The sequence below is a fragment of the Vanessa atalanta genome, chromosome 3, assembly GCF_905147765.1.
Source record: "Vanessa atalanta chromosome 3, ilVanAtal1.2, whole genome shotgun sequence".
Classification (NCBI taxonomy): domain Eukaryota; kingdom Metazoa; phylum Arthropoda; class Insecta; order Lepidoptera; family Nymphalidae; genus Vanessa; species Vanessa atalanta.
In genome coordinates this window covers 4416471-4437041 of record NC_061873.1, presented here as the reverse complement: position 1 = coordinate 4437041, position 20571 = coordinate 4416471, and the positions used below count along the sequence as shown (strand labels likewise).

At 33.6% G+C, this 20571-nt stretch overlaps 3 protein-coding genes across 3 annotated transcripts; 2 read left to right on the top strand and 1 right to left on the bottom strand.

Annotated features, from left to right (window-relative positions):
* The first annotated feature begins 279 nt into the window (after positions 1 to 279).
* On the top strand, positions 280 to 5609 carry LOC125077207 (regulator of nonsense transcripts 2). The gene is made up of 10 exons (XM_047689068.1): positions 280 to 1114; positions 1207 to 1419; positions 1723 to 1974; positions 2404 to 2546; positions 2639 to 2933; positions 3087 to 3302; positions 3386 to 4432; positions 4507 to 4656; positions 5038 to 5183; positions 5305 to 5609. The coding sequence occupies exons 1-10, from the start codon at positions 410 to 412 to the stop codon at positions 5477 to 5479; spliced, it is 3342 nt and encodes a 1113-aa protein (XP_047545024.1). The 5' UTR covers positions 280 to 409; the 3' UTR covers positions 5480 to 5609.
* Positions 5610 to 6521: 912 nt separating this feature from the next.
* LOC125076916 (nuclear pore complex protein Nup93-like) lies at positions 6522 to 13396 on the top strand. The gene is made up of 15 exons (XM_047688654.1): positions 6522 to 6875; positions 7040 to 7220; positions 7295 to 7597; positions 7888 to 8030; positions 8282 to 8515; positions 8593 to 8734; positions 8858 to 9026; positions 9417 to 9522; positions 10322 to 10407; positions 11522 to 11648; positions 11971 to 12136; positions 12219 to 12299; positions 12516 to 12755; positions 12843 to 13037; positions 13214 to 13396. The coding sequence occupies exons 1-15, from the start codon at positions 6706 to 6708 to the stop codon at positions 13331 to 13333; spliced, it is 2463 nt and encodes an 820-aa protein (XP_047544610.1). The 5' UTR covers positions 6522 to 6705; the 3' UTR covers positions 13334 to 13396.
* Positions 13397 to 15892: 2496 nt separating this feature from the next.
* LOC125076881 (uncharacterized protein K02A2.6-like) lies at positions 15893 to 19969 on the bottom strand. Its single transcript, XM_047688607.1, has one exon. It carries the CDS (start codon positions 19832 to 19834, stop codon positions 15893 to 15895), a length of 3942 nt encoding a protein of 1313 aa, XP_047544563.1. The 5' UTR covers positions 19835 to 19969.
* Positions 19970 to 20571: the final 602 nt, after the last annotated feature.

Here is a 20571-nt window from a genome sequence, read left to right as displayed (position 1 = left end):
CGAACAGTAAAGATCAGCTGAAGTATTCAAATGAAATATAAAAAATAAAAATATAAAAATAGATTGACTTAAGAAAAATATATAATATTTAAACGACAGGATATCTCATCGGTGATTTAAAAAAAGTATTTTAATATTTTATAGGTAATGGTAATCGGTTCTAGATTAAAGTTGACATCGTACCCTTTTATTTTATCTAATATCATACATACATACATCTCTAATTTCTAACTATATGCTTGACATCGATTAACCGTAGTGACAAATGACTGATGACAATTGACATATAAAACACAAGTTTCTATTTTGATTTGTATATTAGACCGTAGAGTAATTCCCAATGTTTATTTGCTAAATATTGGCTACAGCTTTCTTTAACAATATATTTGTCTTAAATGAATCAGTAACGATGACTTCACAAGAAAAGCAAGTAGACAACAATGAAGATCCTCCAGCTGACAACACGTCTCCGGAGGATACTGAAGAGAGTGATAAACTAGCGCTAAGTGAATACGTATCTAACCTAGAATCAAGAATAAAACAGAAATCAGAATTGCGAAATCAAAATCTAAACTGCGTCCGACCGCCAGACAACTACTTTTCTAAATTAGATTCAGGTTTAAAGAAAAATACAACCTTTGTTAAAAAGTTAAAGTCTTTCAGCGCAACTCAAGTAGATATATTATTGAAAGATTTAGGTGCTCTTAATCTTACTAAGTATATATCTGAAGTGGCTGCAGCGATTGCAGAAGCGAAACTTAAAATGTCAGATATACCTGCTGCTATTAATCTTTGCTCTGTTGTCCACCAAACATACTCTGAATTTTCTACATTCTTTTTTGAAAATTGGCAAAAGATTTTAACATTCAAAGCAACAGATAAAATAATGAATTCATCAAAATTACGTGTAGATTTAAGATTCTATGCAGAATTAATTGCTGTTGGTATATTTACTAATAAAATGGGTCTTCCTCTCCTGGGAAATGTCCTTACTGTCTTAATCAACATGGATAAAGAAGACCATAATAATATTCCAATACTATTGTCATTTTGTAAACATTGTGGTGAAGATTATGCTGGACTTATTCCAAAGAAGATTAAAGATATAGGAGAGGTACACATTTTTTATTTTATTTTAACAAGTAACAGTCAATATATGATAAAACTTTTACTCAAAAAAAATTATATTATTGATATTTTTTTCAGAAATATAATTTATCTATACCAAGAAACACTTTTTTACCGGCTGAAAAACAGACGGCTGTTAGGTCTCTTCTCAAGGATTATTTTCTATCACTTACTAAGCATCTATTAGCTGAAAGGTCTCAGTTACAAGCTCTTCATGCAGCTAATCAAAGAACTTTACACACAAGAGGTGAACTATCACAAGAAAGAAAAGATCAGCTGGAGCAACATCAGGTTACCATATCATTACTTATATTATTCAATGTTTACCTTACCTTTACTTACCAATAAATTGGACACAACTTGATCTTACAATGGTTTTTGATTATAGTACTTTTTACTTGCAGTTAAATTGATTTTAGTATGACTATTGAAATCCAAAAAACTTGTGAAATGACAATTATATAAAAAAATTCTACATTTTGGTCTACATTCTAGTAATAATACTAGAATATATAAGTAAAAAATCAAATGTATCAAAATTACTATAACTATAACACAAGTACAGCTATTACAATAAATGTTCTAAATTTACAGGCAACATATGACAAGTTATTAACAGGTGCACAGAACTTTGCTGAAGTGCTGGGAGAAGAATTAGGAGAGGCAGGAGAGCCTCCTACCCTTTCATTAATAGTGATTGAGACTCAGGGAACTGTGACTATTGGTGGCAATGAAGAGATAATTATGCAAGCTGGTACTGATCCTTGGCAGGATGAAGATACTAGAACATTTTATACAAGTCTTCCTGATTTGAAGGTTTTCATGCCTAATTATCAAATGAAAGAGGTAATCTAAAAGTAAAATAATAATATTAACAACTTAAAACTCATTAGTGTTTAATATTTTCTTCATATAAAATATTTGAGCATACTAAAATTATTCACAGACATGTTTTGTTTCGGATTCACACTAAAACTACTATTTTAATTGATTTTTAGCTATAAAGTACTTTAGTATGTTGCATATTTTAAAACTAAAACATATACACAAAAACTTTGCATGGAAAATTTGTTGTTTGCCCAAATTTTCAAATGACCCAATTTATCTATTTTACAGATACCCCATAACATTTTTATGTTTACAAAAGTAACATCAACTTTAGTTTAACTGTCGCAAAGTATTAATAATTGTTATCAATATAAATAACAAACTACTTTTAAATTAAACTATTACTAATAAATTAGACTTTCCACCAAACACTGTGGTTATTTTCAGGCTGTTAAGAGTAAAACAGAAACTGTGACCGAAGAAATGCTTGATGAAGATTTGAAGGAAGATGAACTAAGTGATGGTGAAGAGCCTCCAGTTGTAGCTGATGTGGAACAGGAAGAAGCACAACCAACCAACGTATCTAACAAGTTTGTTTTTTGTTGCTCATAATGTAAAAAAATATATTCAACAATTTCAAATATTAATTATATTAAAACATGTAATTATTAAATTTTTCCAGGTATGCTCTTGACGCATTTTTGAATGAATTACCAAACTGTATTAATCGAGAATTAATTGACAATGCCGCTGTGGATTTCGTTTTGAACCTCAACACAAAAAATAATAGAAAAAAATTGACTAGAGTTTTGTTCAGTGTAGCTAGAACAAGATTAGACCTACTGCCATTTTATTCACGATTTGCAGCTATTTTATATCCAGTTCTGCCTGATGTATGTGTAGATCTTTGCCAAATGTTAAAACAAGATTTTAGGTATCATGTGAGGAAGAAAGATCAAATAAATATTGAATCAAAGGTTAGTTAGGAATATATGTTATTACCCTTATCTGAAGTGATACATTACTTACATTTAATCTAACTAATAAGTTAGATAAAATTTAGTTTGTGATAAAATATTTGCAACTGTAATTGTGGCACTCTTAAACTTGAAGTTATAATTTATTTTCAGATCAAAGTGGTCAGATTTATTGGTGAACTTGTAAAATTTGGGTTATATTCAAAAATAGAAGCATTGTACTGTCTAAAAGTTTTATTACATGATTTCAAGCATCATCATATTGAAATGGCATGCAATTTGTTGGAAACATGTGGTAGATATTTGTATTGCAACCCTGATACACATCAAAGGACCATGATATACTTACAACAAATGATGAGAAAAAAGGTAAATATACTGTGACCATAAAAATACCTAAAATAACATTTACACTACATACATAATATATTTATATAACAAAATGTTTCTAGATTGTTTCAGCTCTAGACTCACGTTATGTTACGCAAATAGAAAACGCATTTTACTATGTTTGCCCTCCCGAAGCACCTGCACAACCTAAAGAGGAAGAGCCCCCCATGCATCAATTTATTAGAAAAATTCTTCATGAAGATTTACAAAAGAGTAATGAAGAAAAAAATTTAAGACTGATGCGAAAATTAAATTGGGATGATCCAGAAGTTTCGTCTATAGCAATACAGCATTTAGCCGGTGGATGGAGAGTAAGGGCAAGTGCAAGAAGAGCATTAGCTCGTTTAACTGCTGAATTAGCTGCTTGGCAAGAAGCTGTAGCACCTGCTGTAGTTGATACAATATTAGAAGAAATTCGAGTGACAATGGAGGACCCTCACCCCAGATACAATCAAAGAAGAATTGCTACTGTCAGATACCTCGGAGAGTTGTATAACTACAAATTGTTAGATTCGCGAGATGTTTTTACAGTTCTGTACTCCTTTATTACATTTGGTGTAAGTAATGACCATAGCACTGTGTCTTCATTAGACCCTTCAGATAATGTGTTCAGAATAAGGCTAGTTTGTGCTCTGTTGGAAACTTGTGGTGCATATTTCAACAGTGGATCGAGCAAGAAAAGACTAGATTACTTTTTAGTGTTTTTCCAAAACTACTATTGGTTCAAATGTTCTGATCCTTTTTGGACTGAGGAGAATAAATTTCCTATATATGTCAAATATATATACCAAGAATGTCTGACCAGCTTGAGGCCAAAATTAACTTTGTTTTCTGATTGGCAACAATGCAAAGATGCCATCGAAGAAATTCGATTGTCATTGTATCCAGAATTAGGTGAAGAGGAGCAATACGATAATGATGATCAAGGAGAAGATAGTGTTGCTGATGGCCTAAATACTATTATAGAGACAGATGATGAAACTGATAATCCAACAATGCATGAAGAAAGTTCTGATGAAGACCCTGTCACAGAAAATACTGGTAACGATGATAATGACGTTCAAACTGATGATATGGCTATTGAGCCACGACGACCTACGCCTAAACCTGTATGTTCAATAATTCATGTAAATTGAATGAGTTAGTTACTTGAAATAAATAACAATGTTTTTTTTCCATTTAGGTTGAAGATGTGGAATTTGAATCTGCATTTGAAAAGATGGTAATGGAAAATATTGCTGAAAGACAACGCGAGAGTAGACCACAACAAAGAGATATTGCAGTGCCAATGACGTGTCGACAAACGACAAAAAAGACTTACGAACAATTATTGGTATGTTACAATATATATATGTAGTTTCAATATAAAATACAATGAGTGCCTTGGTGTATGATAAACATTTATATTGATATGAAATTGATTTCGAAAGGATGCTTTATTGCTATTATTATTTTTTAAAGTTGTTAGTGTAGTAGAGTGTTAATGTTAGTAAAAAGACTAATCAACGAAAATATTTTATTCAAAGTCATTTTTTTGTGTTTGTTTGTGTAAATACTGTTAGCACTAGTGGCCCTTAGGGTTACCGGGCGTGGGCCGAGTACTAGGCTCTCACGTTTTTTATAAGTCTTCATCTTCTTAATTTGTCAAGTGTTACGTGGTAACGAATATATTTTTCTGTGTTAATAGTAAATTCAAAACTTTTTTTACTTTTAGCAAGGTAAAGAAGGAGTGGAATTTGTTTTGATGGTTAGAAAGGGTACTAAACCACAATATAAATCTTTTAATGCTCCGCCTGAACTAGCCAGCAATCTACAACAACAAGCCCTAGCTGACAAGCAAGAAATGGAGAGAGTGAAACGGTTAGAATTTTTATTTATGGTAAACATAATTGTACAGACCTATAGAATACAAAATTAAACTTTACTACTGCCTAATATTTCAAAATCTTAAATGTATGTAACTTTATTATTTTTATTCCAGTTTAACTTTAAATATATCTGAAAGACAAGAAGAAGAAGAGTATAGTGCTGAGAGTGGAGGAGGATCTGGCGGAAGTGGTAACCCTAATAGGGGACAGCATGTTAGACAAAAGTATCAGCATCCGAAAGGAGCTCCAGATGCTGACCTTATATTTGGACCGAAAAAGTTTAAATAAAAAATAATTTTAAAATGTGTATCTCATTTATTATTTACTAATATAGAATTTATATTTTATTAATCCGGCAACGTCGGCTGTAGTATGATTTTCTTTCATGATTAAATTTTATGTAATTAAAGTAATATGCGATTTGTTTCATTTGTTTAATCTTTGTATGTTTAATATGGGGGTTTTATCTTCCATTTTATAACAGAAGATAAAACCCCCATATTAAGTTCTTACCTCATTCAAATCCCTATAAAATATATGAGAAGACAACACTCTTTTCCTTCTCTTTCTTTCTCATTCGTCAATGACCTAGTGCTGTCTCACTCGTACATCATCCCACCACCACAAGGCAGTGTCGAACTTCAATTTGGTTTGACACCCGCATTGTATCTCATGTGATTATTGGGAATTGAATTAGGCTTACCTGGTTCAAATCCCATTAATTCTTAGTTCTTAAACTTTAAGAGAAGTAGTTACAGGGTTTAGTTACAGTATTAGGCTTAACATAATAATTTTCTAGAGCCGAGATGGCCCAGTGGTTAGAACGCGTGCATCTTAACCGATGATTTCGGGTTCAAACCCAGGCAGGCACCACTGAAATTTCATTGCTTAATTTGTGTTTATAATTCATCTCGTGCTCGGCGGTGAAGGAAAACATCGTGAGGAAACCTGCATGTGTCTAATTTCTACGAAATTCAGCCACATGTGTATTCCGCCAACCCGCATTGGAGCAGCGTGGTGGAATATGCTCCAAACCTACTCCTCAAAGGGAGAGGAGGCCTTTATCCCAGCAGTGGGACATTTACGGGCTGCTTATGTTTATATTAATAATTTTTTATTAATTTTTTTTTTTTGCTCAGATTTACTCAGAAAATGAACTTTTTTATTTTTTACACATCGTATACCTAATTTTGAAGAATATGTAGTTTTATTAAATTTTCTATAATGGAATCTGCTATGTGCATGGGAATTTTATTTGTTAGGCTGTATGGTGAAACATTATTGCCATTTCCAAGAAAAAATAATTAAGTAATGTCAGTCATTTGTCAAACTCAAAAAACAATTCGGTTAATCGGCGCGTTTATGAAACTCCCAAACAAAACACCGAGTTATATTTTAAAATAGGGAATGCTGGTCCTCATAAATAAAGTGTCTCAGATAAACAAGTTTTAAAATTATTTTGTTTTATCAATTACTTAATTTGCTGAAACTTCCTGTGCCATAACCTTCGAAACATGGCTGACGACGATTTCAGCAAACTTCTACAGCAGGCAGAACAACTAACAACGGAAATCGAAGGCAATGAAGAATTACCAAGAGTAGAACGGTCCCTAGGACAAGTATTAGAAGCGTCACATGAGTTGTATTCCAGAGTAATTCAATCTGGAGCAAATGATATACAGGCGTGAGTTATCATTCAAATATATGGTATTCCAAATGATTATGTATGGTTATACTTCTTGATATATGGTAACGTTAATCAGTTTATGTTTAAATTGAATTTTAAATAGTTGAGTAAGATGTTTATAATGAAAATTTGTTTTAAATATTTATCATATCTCATTTCAGACACCTTTTGTTTGGATCTAAAGGTATAGATTTACAACAAATATCACAGAAATTGGAGACTTTATCTTCAAAAAGAACTTTTGAACCTTTGCAACCTATAGCAGATTCGGATATTGAAAGTTTTTTAAAAAATGAAAGAGAAAATGCTATATTGTCACTTATTGATGAAGTTAACAAAAATGTAAGTACTAGTTTTCTGTAATATCTATTCTATAATTTATAGTCTAAAACATGCTTTTGCTTTAAAATCAACAGTCACTACAAACTACTGAAGATCAAAAATGGGAACATATGTTATCAGAATGGACCAAAGAAAAAATAAAGCTAATGAATGCTATGATAGGACCATCTCAGAACTGGCTTGATTTGAAGCGCACTCCAGAACCTCCCAGTATTGCGGATACACCAAAGAAATTTGGTCAATCCATGCTAGATAACATTGAGGCTGCTTATGCAAGACAAGTACAGCAATATAATAAATTAGTGTTTCAAGGTGCAAAATCTAGAACTGCTTTACATCAAAAATTCTCACAGGTTGCGGAAGAGTTCAATGATCCTGTAAGTATTTTAATAAGAACTAAAATAAAAATAGTAAATTATATAAATCATTTTACGCTCAATTCTAAACAAAAACATTTTCACCAAAGTTGGATAAATTTACCTGAATCCACCAACAAGAAGCAGCTATGGAACAGTAAAAGTGAACTTACAATCTCCTAAAAAATCTTGTATGTTTCGAAAATGTGAATTAAATTCCTAGCTCAAATTTATTGCTTGTAGGTATAATTTAATTATGAAAGTTAAAATTTTAAAGCAAAAAATTTATATACTTACAAATTTTATTGTAGAAAGTGAAAGAAATGTGGGAGATAATAAAGACAATGGCTAATATACCTGCCCTTGTCAGAGATGAAGATCCTCTTAAAGCTAGAGGAAATACGACAATTCAACAGTGCCTTATATCTCAAGGGAAGAAGTATTTGGAGAAAAGGTATGATTTCATATAAATATTGTGTTGTTTAAATGTAAATTAGATGTGTTATTATTGTTACATAGACAAACAAAAATTTGCAAATCTCATTATTGTATAGGAGTATCTGTTAAGTATATGATTAAACTAGCTGTAATAATAATTATTAATCTCTCAACATAAATATCTAATAGTGTTGCATTTGTCTAGATGTAAATTAGCTCAACTGATATTGTAATAAATGAAAGCTTATATTATAAAAATATTTTCAGATATAAGCAGTATATGAGTGATGTAGTACGTGCTAACCCCGCAGCAGCCATGCGAGGGGGCGAACCCGGCACTTTTCCACTTGTACGAGGATTTGTTGGTCTTCGATTACAAGGGCAGAACACACAAGGCCTAACAGATGGTGTGATTGAGGACCGTCCCCTATGGCCAATGGTTTATTATTGTCTAAGAAGTGGCGATGCTACTGCTGCCTTACATTGTTTGAGAAAAGCTGGGTATGGCATTATATCATATATAATATTTTTCCTCATTATTAATTTCTCAAATAATTTTGTCCAAAAATATTCCTTAGTCGAGATCATGAAGAATTTATTGCTGCCTTGGAAGAACACATCAAAGGACCTGAAAAAGCACTGAGTGATAAACTACAGACTGCAATAAATTTCCAATACAGAATTCAAGTTCGTAATTCTACAGACCCATACAAAAGAGCTGTAAGTATTGTTATCTTTGATATTCAACATGACTTTCTTCTTTTTAAAATCAATTCTTAGTATCAGATATCTGTAAAGTTTAAATTTATTAATGATTTGTTTATTGATACCTAAAACTTTCAGGTTTATTGTGTGATTGGATGTTGTGACGTAAGTGACGAACATTCGGAAGTAGCACGGACCGCTGATGATTATCTCTGGCTTAAATTGTCTGTTATAAAGTCACGTTCCAACAATGAATCTGAATCATTTTCATACTCAGATTTACAAAAAATGATATTAGAAGATTATGGTATGTATTCAAACTACAAGTAGTATACTAAAATATCAACTAGCAGTAAAATTTTATAAAATACTTAACATAATAAAGTCATAATTTGTTAATGCCCCCACTGCTGGGCAAAATCTTTGCTCTCCTTTGGCCTTATTCCACTATACTTCTGTGCGAGTTGTTGAACACACTTGTGGCAGCATATCATCTGATATGTGCATTTTCTCACAATGTTTTCTTCAACCACTACAGCAGTATTATTATAAATACACATAAGTTAAGCATATGAAAACTTAGTATTGCATGTCTGATTTGTACTGATGAGCGTAAGGTAAGGTGTATGTTAAACATGCTTAATTTATTTAAATTTTAATTGAATAAGAACCTATTCAGTTACAAAAAATATTTCAGGTGAAACTCATTATCACGCATATGAAAAGCCTCTGGTGTACTTCCAAGTTCTGACTCTGACTGGTCAGTTTGAACCTGCAATAGAATTTCTGTCGCGGATACCAAGGTACCAGATTGTTCTTTAAATTACGCTTATTCGCCTATGCGCTTCTGGTATAATTAAAATGAACAACAAAAAAAAACAAACAGCTATGGGTTGATTGTGCATAGTTATAGAAATATATATACCATTTATATTGAAATGGTTATACATAGAGTATACAACTTTCTTTTCATACTTCTTATCAACGAAAAAGTTATCTGACTACTTTTTCTGTAATCTTTTAAAATTAGAATCAGTAATAACAAATTGTAAAAAAGGGAGTTATGAGAGAACATCCACGGATATTTGTTTACTTCATACATAAGTTTTAAGTGATGAAATTTTAATTATTGATTTTATGACAACACAATATCACTTTCCCTTTCCTAATTTTTATCCAGATTGCCTGGAAAATATAGTTAAAACATAGTTAGTTATAAGGTTGATACAATAAAAATAACAGTGGAATAAGTATATCAGCTTATAATTCACCTGACCTACAGACCTCAAATTAGAATCCTGGGTCAGGTTAAATAGTTTATATTTTTAATAGCATATGGGAGTTTTAAAGTTAATAGTTACCACATGTCTTAAAAAACATAAACCCATTGGTCCTAAAAACTTTCCAGTCACATTAGGTTTACCGATATTAAATGAAATTACACTTGTCTTGGCGTTGTTGGTTACTGTTGGTTGCCATTGCCGCCAAGGCCTAAGTCGATCAGGAGAATATCAATTATTACAACAAACTATTTAAGTATATGTATGATGTATGAAATAAAGCAAGGTCATATTGGTATATCAAATGTAAATTATATTTTAGATATCAAGTTCATGGGGTCCATATGGCACTAGCACTTCACGACGTCTACATGCTGGGCACGCCACGTAATGTCCAAGCACCTTTATGTGAGTATATGTAATAAACTATTAGTAGTATTCAATTGTTATTACAACAAAAAATTGCATGTATTGATCCGTGATAAAAATTTAATCCTTAATCTTTGGTAAGGAACAAATCCAATATTAAAAAACGACTAGCCGTCCTCGTGTTGAGGTGGGACAGGTCTTAGGTACTCTATTTCCTTTAGGGGCCATTCATTTATTACGTAAGACTATTTTCGCTTGTTTTTGACCCCCTCCCTTTATTAAGCCATTATTATAAGAAAAAATAAAGAATAGGCTGACCCTCTCCCGCCCTGTTTAATATTTATTACGGAAGAATCTAAAGGAAAAAATGAATACACGTTGGTTTATTTTAGTGTTTTTGTTTCAAAGAATCAATTTTTTGAAATATTTATTTGTAATTTCAAAAGTACTAATCTTTATTTTTTGTCAATTCCGCCCGTTGCCATGGAAATGGAAATATTGTTTTATTTAATACCTATACGCATCGGAGCGAACCTCGACAATCGAACCTTTTTCAAATAATTTTAACTTTGTGAATTTTTTTGATCTTACGTACGAACTATCGAGACTCCTTCCCACCCCCTTGTAAGAAAACATAAGACATGGTCGACCCTCCTTAATCCCCTTAATCGTCTTACATAATAAATGAATGGTCCCTTACTGTTAAGTTTTTCTTTTTTCTGTCTGTAAATTTGAATGTTACCCACATCGGCTATTAATTTTAAGTACTTAGTGATGAGTTGATTTGGTGTAACTTTTTTCAATAAATAAAAATAAATGTGTGTGTAAAATATTAAACCCACTTTCACATTTATAATTTTTGTTAGTATAACCTTTTGATTGTTGTAAATGAAGCGAAACTGATATTTTTTAAAATATTTTTAGAGACAAATTCAACCTTAATCATTATCATTTTTGAGTAAGAGAGTGTTGGCAATGGATATACTCCAGACTTGCTACAAATTTGCTTATAATATAAATAAAAATAATTTGATAGAATTCATCAAATTATATATTACTTTCTTTTAGATTTTATATTAAAACAGATAAACCAATTGCAATTCTTATACCAATTTGATACTGCTTTCAATAATATTGTTTCAATGTATTTCAGTATCTGTGGACACGGATGATCCCATTCCCCTCAGGCGGTTGAACTTAGCAAGACTAATACTACTATATGTGAGGAAATTCGAATTGTCCGACCCGTCGGATGCTTTGCATTATTACTTCTTTTTAAGGTAATATTTAAATATGGACCATTTATTTTATCCCGCAACATTTTACCACATTCGTTTTCTTTTTAAATGTCTTGTAAAGGACTTTTATTATTATGGCGTTTATTAAAATGATAGAGCATACTCTATATAGAAGACCAAACCCGTATAGTAGAAAAGTGTATCGAAAATGGGGTTGTTAACTATTTTTATTCATTGAGATAAACAATATTATAATTAAGTTGACTTAATTCTATTTTCTTTTATATGAAAATTAGAGGATAAATAATATACATAATCGAATATTAATAAGAACATTTTTTTAAAATATTTAATGGCTTCTCAGAAATCTTAAAGACCCCAGTGGAAAGAATTTGTTCATGTGTTGCTGCACCGATCTAGCGCTAGAGAGTCGCGACTACGATTTATTATTCGGTGTGATGGATAACATGACTGGTATGCGAAGCTCAGGTTTACTGGACCAGTTCAATAATCCTCATATAGATAGTAAGGTGAGAAATTTGTAATATGTCAGTATTTGTTGTCGGTAATTACAATACGTGACAAAATTAAAAAAAAAATGTTTTTCTGCAGGTTATCGCATTGAACTTAGCCGAGCAGCTTGTGAACAAAGGTCTCTTCGAAGATGCTATCATGGTCTATGACATCGCCGGGGTAAGAATTTGAATATAATGTCTACGACTTATTTCATAAACTGCATAGTAAAAATAAATGTGTTATATGCACAATTAATTTTAGTTGTAAGTTTATATAATAGGTGTTATGATAGTATTATGTTAAGTTGATATAAAAAAAATGATTAAAAAAAAATCCACAACATATAAAAGTCAACTGAGTATGCCAATAACATTTCTCACGAATGTATCGTAGAATTTAGAAAAAGTCCTGGAACTATTCTGCGTGCTGCTGGCGCAAGTGGTGAACAGCGGCAGCGACGCGGGCGGGCTGCGCGCGCGGCTGGCGGCGCTGGCCGAGCGCGTGTCGCGCCGCCTGCGCGCGCCCGACGTGGCGCCGCCGCCCGCCGCGCTGCTCGAGGCCTACACCAAGCTCTGCAAGCTCATGACCTTCTTCGATCAGTTCCACAGCGAGAACTACGAGGGGGCCCTCGAGGTTCGACTTCGTGAAATGATTTGTTACTGTTACATATCTATGCGGTATTTCGTCGTAAGTTCTAATTCGTTATCGTTCAACGCTCAGACGGTGCGGTCGTGCGAGCTGGTGCCGCTGAGTGCGAGTGAGGTGGAGGCGCGCGTGTGCGGCGCGCGCAGTGCTCGCGGCGAGCTTCTGCGCGCGCTGCCCGCGCTGTTGCGGGCGCTGTGCCACATCCTCATCGCGCAGCGGCAGAAGCTGCGCGCCGCGCAGTCCGCGCTGCCCGCACAAACCGCAAACAAGGTACACGAGTATACTGTGTGTCGTATACTAATGTGACACAACGGAAACGTTATACCGTAATAGACACGGATAAAGATTAAATACTCAGATCTATTTCCATACGTTTCTGTTTACAGCTTGTTGCTTAGGCTTTGGCTTTATTTAAGGGTGTAGTTATAAATGTTATTTTGTTTCAGCAACTGGAGTGGTTGAGAGAACAAGCAGAAGTTCTCAATACATTTGCTGGCAACATAGCTTACAGAATGCCTGGAGACACTTACAGCCAACTAGCTCAGATGCAGATTCTCATGCATTGATGTTCCTCTTACTGTAATAGTGATTTAACTTTATAAATTAAAAATAAAATAATATGAACCCTTTTCGATGTATTCTTACTCTCAAATTCATTTATTTCATTCAGATAATAATATCTTATAAATAAACAAGTCCTAACTTTTATATCAATAATTTTTGTCAATAAAAACTTGGCTTTTACAACACTTGGTCAGTCTTTATTAATTAGTGCTCTGTTTTTAAAGTTTAATGTTTGCAATATTTGAAATTCTGAATCACCATTATTATTGTATAAAATTATTGTTGAGAACTTCGTTCGGACTAAGATTACTAGATAGTGCCATCATGAGAGGTTTTACTAGTTATAGTGCATACTGGTCATGTATGTACATGGTCATGTACATGGTCGCAACCAAATAGGTATGCTACTGCTGGTATCAAGCGAAACAAAGTAGCACAAAGTGGTAGCAACGTTTCATATGTTATGTCATCATCATATGTTATTCGGAGGCCGAGTCATAATAACATAATAGTTCATGGTTTGGAACATTCCCCTTGAAAAATTCGGTAGATGATGCAGAGTGATCCAACATCTCTACTAAAGGATCAAACAGGTCGGAAAGGGCTGATCGTCGATAATTCGAGTCGCTCTGCGTTAAATACGGTCAAATGGAAAAATCTGGTACTGGGGAGCCCATAGGTGAGAGCAGTTGTACTCCCTGTGAGGCATCAAAACAAACAAGAAATTCAACACTTTTTTCAAGATGGCGGCCATAGGAAATCAAGTTCGACAATTTGAAGTTAAGGTTTTCTGAACTCCTCCTACAACATATCCAAAAATCAGCTTTTTGGTACATTAGCATTTTTCTTGTACATAATGACTGGACTAAGTTTTGTCAAGATGATAATTATTATATAGCAGGATCAGGTTCTCTTAGTATACTCTTTGCTATTGTATTTATGACTAACAATTAATGAAAATGTTAAGATTAAATCTTTACCCACTGATTTCTGGTGACAATTCATATTGGAATTACTACCGAGTAAACGGACTTATAGGCCATTCGCAAGTTTAACCGGGCAAGACTTGAAAAAAAAATTCTATAAAAAGTCAAATAGATCAACCAGAAGTAAATGTCAATTTGATGTCAATTGTCAAACGTCAAATAGAATAAAGATTAAACTTTGATTTGAATTGTTATATTCAAGTTTTACTGGTAAAGCGAAAAAACAAGTAAATTTTTTTTACTAAAGAATAGCCATACTATTCTATATAATTTGTTATATTCAGTTCAGTCATCTTGGAATGGAAAGACGAAAAGCAAGTCCAGAACAGTTAAATATGTTGCTGCATTTCTTAGAAGAAGATAAGGAATTAGCAATCGGGAAATTTACAGGCTTAGAAGGTAGAATCAGACAAACAAATGCTTGGATTAAAATTACAGAAAAACTCAATGCAAGTTCAGGTTTCGGTTCGGGTACCATAAAAACTCCAGATAAGTGGCGTCAAGTAAGTTTAATATTCTAAGAGAATTGGATATATATTTATAACTATAGATTTTATACTATGATAGGAAAGAGAAATATTTCCATTATCTTTTAATAATAATCAAATTGACAGGCTTGGAGGGATTGGAAATCTAATGTGAAAAAAAAAGCGTTCAGAATACGCAAGAACCACTTTACTCCTGGTAGCGGTGTTAACGCTCAATTGTCTGCAGCAGAATAAAAGATTCTTAAACTGATATGCACAAAATCAACAGCATTTGGATTTTCAGGAGTTATTGAAACTTCAGCAGTAATAGACAATAAGATTGTAAGTTAATTATTTAGAAGTAAAAAAAAATCTCAAACACAATGACAATAAAAGCACAGAGTCTTAAGAATTAATGTAATATTTGTGTGAATATTTGTGTCACTTAAATGTAAACTATAAAATATTGAATACCACTGTGTTGCTTGTTCGGACTGTAGGTATTAAATAATTAAAAAGTAAAATTGTCTGTCTTTGCTGGAGAACTTTAATATCTTAATTACATATAGGAATACTGTACTTAGTTGTTAAAGAAAACAAAATTATTTATAGGAAATAATAATTGAATTTTAAAAATGTGTTTCATAGGTAAATTCAGAATCTAATATTCGGGGAGATGATTCATGTAGTGCAGATCCTGCTTCTAGTAACGTGGTAAGGAAATTAGACACTAGTATTGAATACTAATTACTTCATATGTATATATTATGTTCGTATGAACGAAGAAAACACAGGAGTTTGTCATTAACCATGTAATTCCGTCTATAGCTTCATTTTGTCACACACTATTTTTTACACACCCACTTATGTTACTTTATTATTTAACAAAGTAAAAAAGTACCCTACATTTTTAATCATAACATTGTACATAACATACCTCCCCCCTAAGATTAACATTTAATTTACAAAAAGTACTGTTAAGAATCAACACAATTTGGTACACAATGTTATATATTATATATATTAACATAAAGAACAAGTTTTTCAATTAAATTTAGATAAATAGGATTTAATTAATTCAGGGTCTTTGATATGGTAACTTAGAATGCTAGTTTAATTTATTTCTTGTTTTTTCTATACTATCAGAAAAAGTAGATGGAATCCCCAACATCTCTTCCCATTCGCTAGCATCTGGTATCTCAATTATTCTATCAAATTCTTGACTATTTCTTACTCCTTCCTTATTTTCTTCATGTACTGTGTTATCCGTGTTTTGTGTACTCTTAACTACATTTCCCTCTTTCTCCGGATGTGTAGTAATAGATCTTTTTTTGATTAGTTGATCTATATGCCTTGTAATTACTCCACCATCATTTGTCTGTACCCTGTAAGTTGATGGGCCTCTTTTGTCAATAATTTTTCCTGGTAGCCATCTTGGGCCACTGGGGTTGTAGTTTCTAAACATTACTTGTTCTTCCACATTAGTCTCCCTGTTTTTCTTTTCATTATTTTTAGTAATTTGTTCTTCAGTCTTCTTACGTTGTATATTGTCTGGATGCAAAGTATCTAATAATGTGCGCAAACGTCTTTTCATTAACAATTCGGCCGGACTTTTGTTTGTTGTGGTACAAGGAGTACTTCTAAGTGTTAATAGTAAATTGGGAATTCTTATCTCCCATTCCAAATCATCCATTTTTCTGAGTTTATCTTTTATTGTTTGCACCATACGCTCTGCCAATCCATTAGTAGCTGGGTGATATGGTGCTGTGGTCACATGTCGAATATTGTTAGCAAGTAGGAATTTTTTCATTTCATTTGAAACAAATGATGTGCCATTATCCGATACTATTGTTTCGCATAATCCGTGTGTAGAAAATGATGATCTCAAAAGCCGAATTACTGTAGCCGACGTAGTGTTATTAACCATAAACAATTCAGGCCATCTCGAATACGAATAGACAATTATAAGAAAATATTTATTATGAAATGGCCCAGCAAAATCCATGTGTATTCGCGACCATGGTCTTGAAGGTGTTATCCATTCATGACTACTCTTTGACGGCATGTGTCGATTTTCTAAACATTTAGAACAACTGTCAATTAACGTTTCGATGTCTTCACTGAGAGAAGGCCACCACACATAGCTCCTAGCTATCGCTTTGGTTTGCACTATTCCAGTATGTGCTTTATGTAACATTTTTAACACCGCCTGTCGAAGTAACTCTGGTACTACCACACGACAACCCAGTAGTATACAATCGTCTTGTAATGAAAGCTCTGTGCGGTGTAACCAAAACGGACGCAAATCTGTATCATTAAGTTTATCAGGCCACCCGCGCTGAATATAGTTCATAACCCGGGATAATGTCTTGTCTCGTTTTGTCTCAGAAGCAATACGTTGGACGTCGTAGGGAAAATCTTCAGGTGCTTCAGCCATTAAAAGAATGTCGCTTAATTGCTGTTCAGGTTGCTCTGGAACCGGTTGTGGCCATCTACTTAAACTGTCCGCACTACCGATTTGTGATCCCGGTTTATATACGATTTCATAATTATGAGAAGTTAAAGCGATGGCAATTCTAGTTAAACGAGGTGAAAGCATATTCGGCATTGGTTTCTTCGGGTCAAAAATACCAAGTAACGGTTTGTGGTCGGTAACTATGCGGAAACGCCTAGCCATAAGATAATTGTGAAATTTTGTGATACCAAACATAATAGAGGTGGCTTCTTTATCAAGCTGTGAATATCGCCGTTCATATGAATGCAGTGTCCGAGATGCCATGGCTATAGGTCGTTCTTGACCGTCTTCCATTTCATGGGATAGGACCGCTCCTACCCCATATTCCGAACTGTCACAAGTGAGTATCAAAGGCTTATTTTCATCATAATGTACAAGAGTCAAATCAAAAGTAAGTAAATGTTTTGCTGTTATGAATGATTTCTGCTCTAAATCCGACCATTTCCAAGACCGTGATGAATCTAATAACCTATGTAAAGGCTCTAGTATTGTAGCTTTATGTGGGATAAACCGTTCATAGAAATTGTAAAGCCCAAGAAATGCTTGTAGCTCTTTTTTATTTCTCGGTTCCGGAGTGTTTAATATTGACTCAACTTTACTCGGTGCTGGATGAATTCCCTCAGAGTCGATAACAAAACCTAAAAATTCTACTCTTTCTTTTGCAAATTTGCATTTATTTTTATTTAATCTAAGTCCAGCTTTTTCGATTCTACTTAGCACCATGTCAAGCCTTTCTTGCATTTCCAACATTGTACGACCACAAACTATAATATCGTCAATCAGCACTGCTACTCCTTGTATTCCTGCTAGTAGCGAAGTCATTAACCTTTGAAAGATTCCGGGGCAGGCTTTAACCCCAAAGGCTAATCGATGTACCGTATAAAGGCCTTTAGAAGTGTTTAATGTAAGCAATTTCGCTGTATCATCATCCACCAATACCTGCGTGTAGGCTCGGTCTAAATCCAAAGTGGTAAAAAATTTACCACCAGCTATTATCGCAAAAACTTCACTAGCCGTCGGCATTGGATAAGTGTCAGATTCTGTCGCTTCATTGACCGTACTACGATAATCTCCGCACAGTCTAACTTCACCAGATTTTTTCAAAATAGGTACTACCGGTGTAGCCCACTCTGAAAAAGATACAGGCTTCAAAACTCCTTCTCGTTCCAACCTGTCTATTTCTTTTTCCACTCGCTCTTTGATTGCGTATGGTACAGGGCGAGCTTTAAGAAATTTTGGGTTTGTCCCTGGTTTAGTATGTATAGTGACTGGCTGACCACGGTAGCTGCCTAGTCCGTCCTTAAATACTTCTTCATATTTTGTAATTAATCTGTCCATTTGTAAAAAATCTTCGTTGGAAATAAAGTTGATATTTATTTTTATATTAAGTGGAGCCAACCAATCACGCCCAAGAAGATTTGGTCCGCTACCCTTAGCAACAATAACATCTAAGCTTTGCTCTATGTCCTTATACTGTACTGGTACTGTAACCCGTCCGAGTATGTGTACTGGAGTTTCATTCCATGTTCGTAGACATAACTGAACTTGTTGCAGCGTATTACACGGCAGATGTTTACAAAGCATATTCCAGGTGTATTCATTAATTAAGGTGAAGCTAGCTCCTGTGTCCACTTGCATGCGAACAGGCATGTCGAATAAAAATACTTCTACTTCAAATGGCGGGATGCGGCTTGAGCTCTTAACATTATAAATGCCATTTAAATATTCGTCACACTCTTCTGTGTAATGAACATTTCTGTTAGTAGACTTCTTCTTTTTAATGCAAATTTTTTCGATGTGTCCTCTCTTTTTGCAATACCTACACACAGCATTAATAAAACGACACTCTCCCGGGTGCCGATTACCACAACGAAAACACATTCTTAAATTAGGTGTCATTTGCACTGCATTAACTTCCATCGGTTCCGGGGCGTCGCCTTCGGGTGTCGTGGCGTGTGTCGGCAGGTCTGAAATAACACTGGCAGACGCTGCTCTTTGGATTATTCGAACGTCACGTCCCGCACTTTCAGATGACAACATCGCATCTACCACATGTTGATATTGTAAATTTTCTCGTTTTAATAGTTCGTATTGCAACCTACTGTCACACATTCCACACACCAGTCTATCCCGTAGCATTCTTTCTAAGTCACTGAAGTTACACCCGGAGCTTAGTTTTCTCAGTTCGGCTATGTATGACGATGCTGATTCCCCGCGCTTTTGGTCGCGTTTGTAAAACTTGAAAGACATTGATATTTCATTTGGTTTCGGACTATAATGTTTGCCCAATATAGTTTCTATCTCCGTAAACGTCACATCGATCGCCTTCCTGGGCGTAATTAACGCAAGTAAAGTTTCGTATACGCGTGAACCACATACTGTAAAAAAGTTAGCACGTTTCACGTTGTCCACGATGATTCCGTTTGCTTCGAAACAGAATTTTAACCTTTCGATATAATTGTCCCAATTAGCCGTGTCCGGATTAAACTCGTCAAAACTTATTGCTTTTTTATCCATTTTGATCACTTTTACCATACGTCGCCACTATTATGTTCGTATGAACGAAGAAAACACAGGAGTTTGTCATTAACCATGTAATTCCGTCTATAGCTTCATTTTGTCACACACTATTTTTTACACACCCACTTATGTTACTTTATTATTTAACAAAGTAAAAAAGTACCCTACATTTTTAATCATAACATTGTACATAACAGTATATATATAGTAATCACTAGCTTTGAAAGACAACATGAAATAAAAGCTTTCTCAAGAAGCATATTAATTTTTAGCTAAATGATATAACTAGTATAAAATATATATTTGTGGTATTATATAATACTATATTTATATTACCATACTAAAACTACTGCCTTATGCTTAGTAATAATCATATTAAAATTTAGATTGAAATGAAAAAAATATTTAATGTTTAGTGTTGGACAATAGAGATGTTGAAGATTCAAAGACTTTTTGTATGACACACAATTGTTATTTTGTTTGTTTTTAGAAATGGGAACCTGACAAACAACTACATTTTAATAGAGCTTTACTGGATGATATGGTTTTGGGAGATAGATTGAATAATGTTCCAGACAATGGGACAAATGAAATTTCTTCCGCTCCTGCTATAGAAAAACCTTTTTGGAGAAAAAAAAGGCCAGTCAGTAAGTAAATTAAAATTTCAATATGTTTTGTGTTATAATTAATTTCTTTTTAGGATTTGTACATGATAGAGTTTTGAATTTAGAAGAGGAAAGAATAAAAATAGA

Bases quoted from the DNA above. Each gene is read 5' to 3' on its own strand.
- LOC125076916 (XM_047688654.1), top strand. From the start codon at position 6,706: ATGGCTGACGACGATTTCAGCAAACTTCTACAGCAGGCAGAACAACTA. The intron at 8,735-8,857 runs GTAAGTATTGTT...TAAAACTTTCAG, and splicing joins CAGACCCATACAAAAGAGCT to GTTTATTGTGTGATTGGATG. The intron at 12,756-12,842 runs GTTCGACTTCGT...TTCAACGCTCAG, and splicing joins ACTACGAGGGGGCCCTCGAG to ACGGTGCGGTCGTGCGAGCT.
- LOC125077207 (XM_047689068.1), top strand. From the start codon at position 410: ATGACTTCACAAGAAAAGCAAGTAGACAACAATGAAGATCCTCCAGCT. The intron at 2,934-3,086 runs GTTAGTTAGGAA...ATTTATTTTCAG, and splicing joins AAATAAATATTGAATCAAAG to ATCAAAGTGGTCAGATTTAT. The intron at 5,184-5,304 runs GTTAGAATTTTT...TTTTTATTCCAG, and splicing joins GAAATGGAGAGAGTGAAACG to TTTAACTTTAAATATATCTG.
- LOC125076881 (XM_047688607.1), bottom strand. From the start codon at position 19,834: ATGGTAAAAGTGATCAAAATGGATAAAAAAGCAATAAGTTTTGACGAG.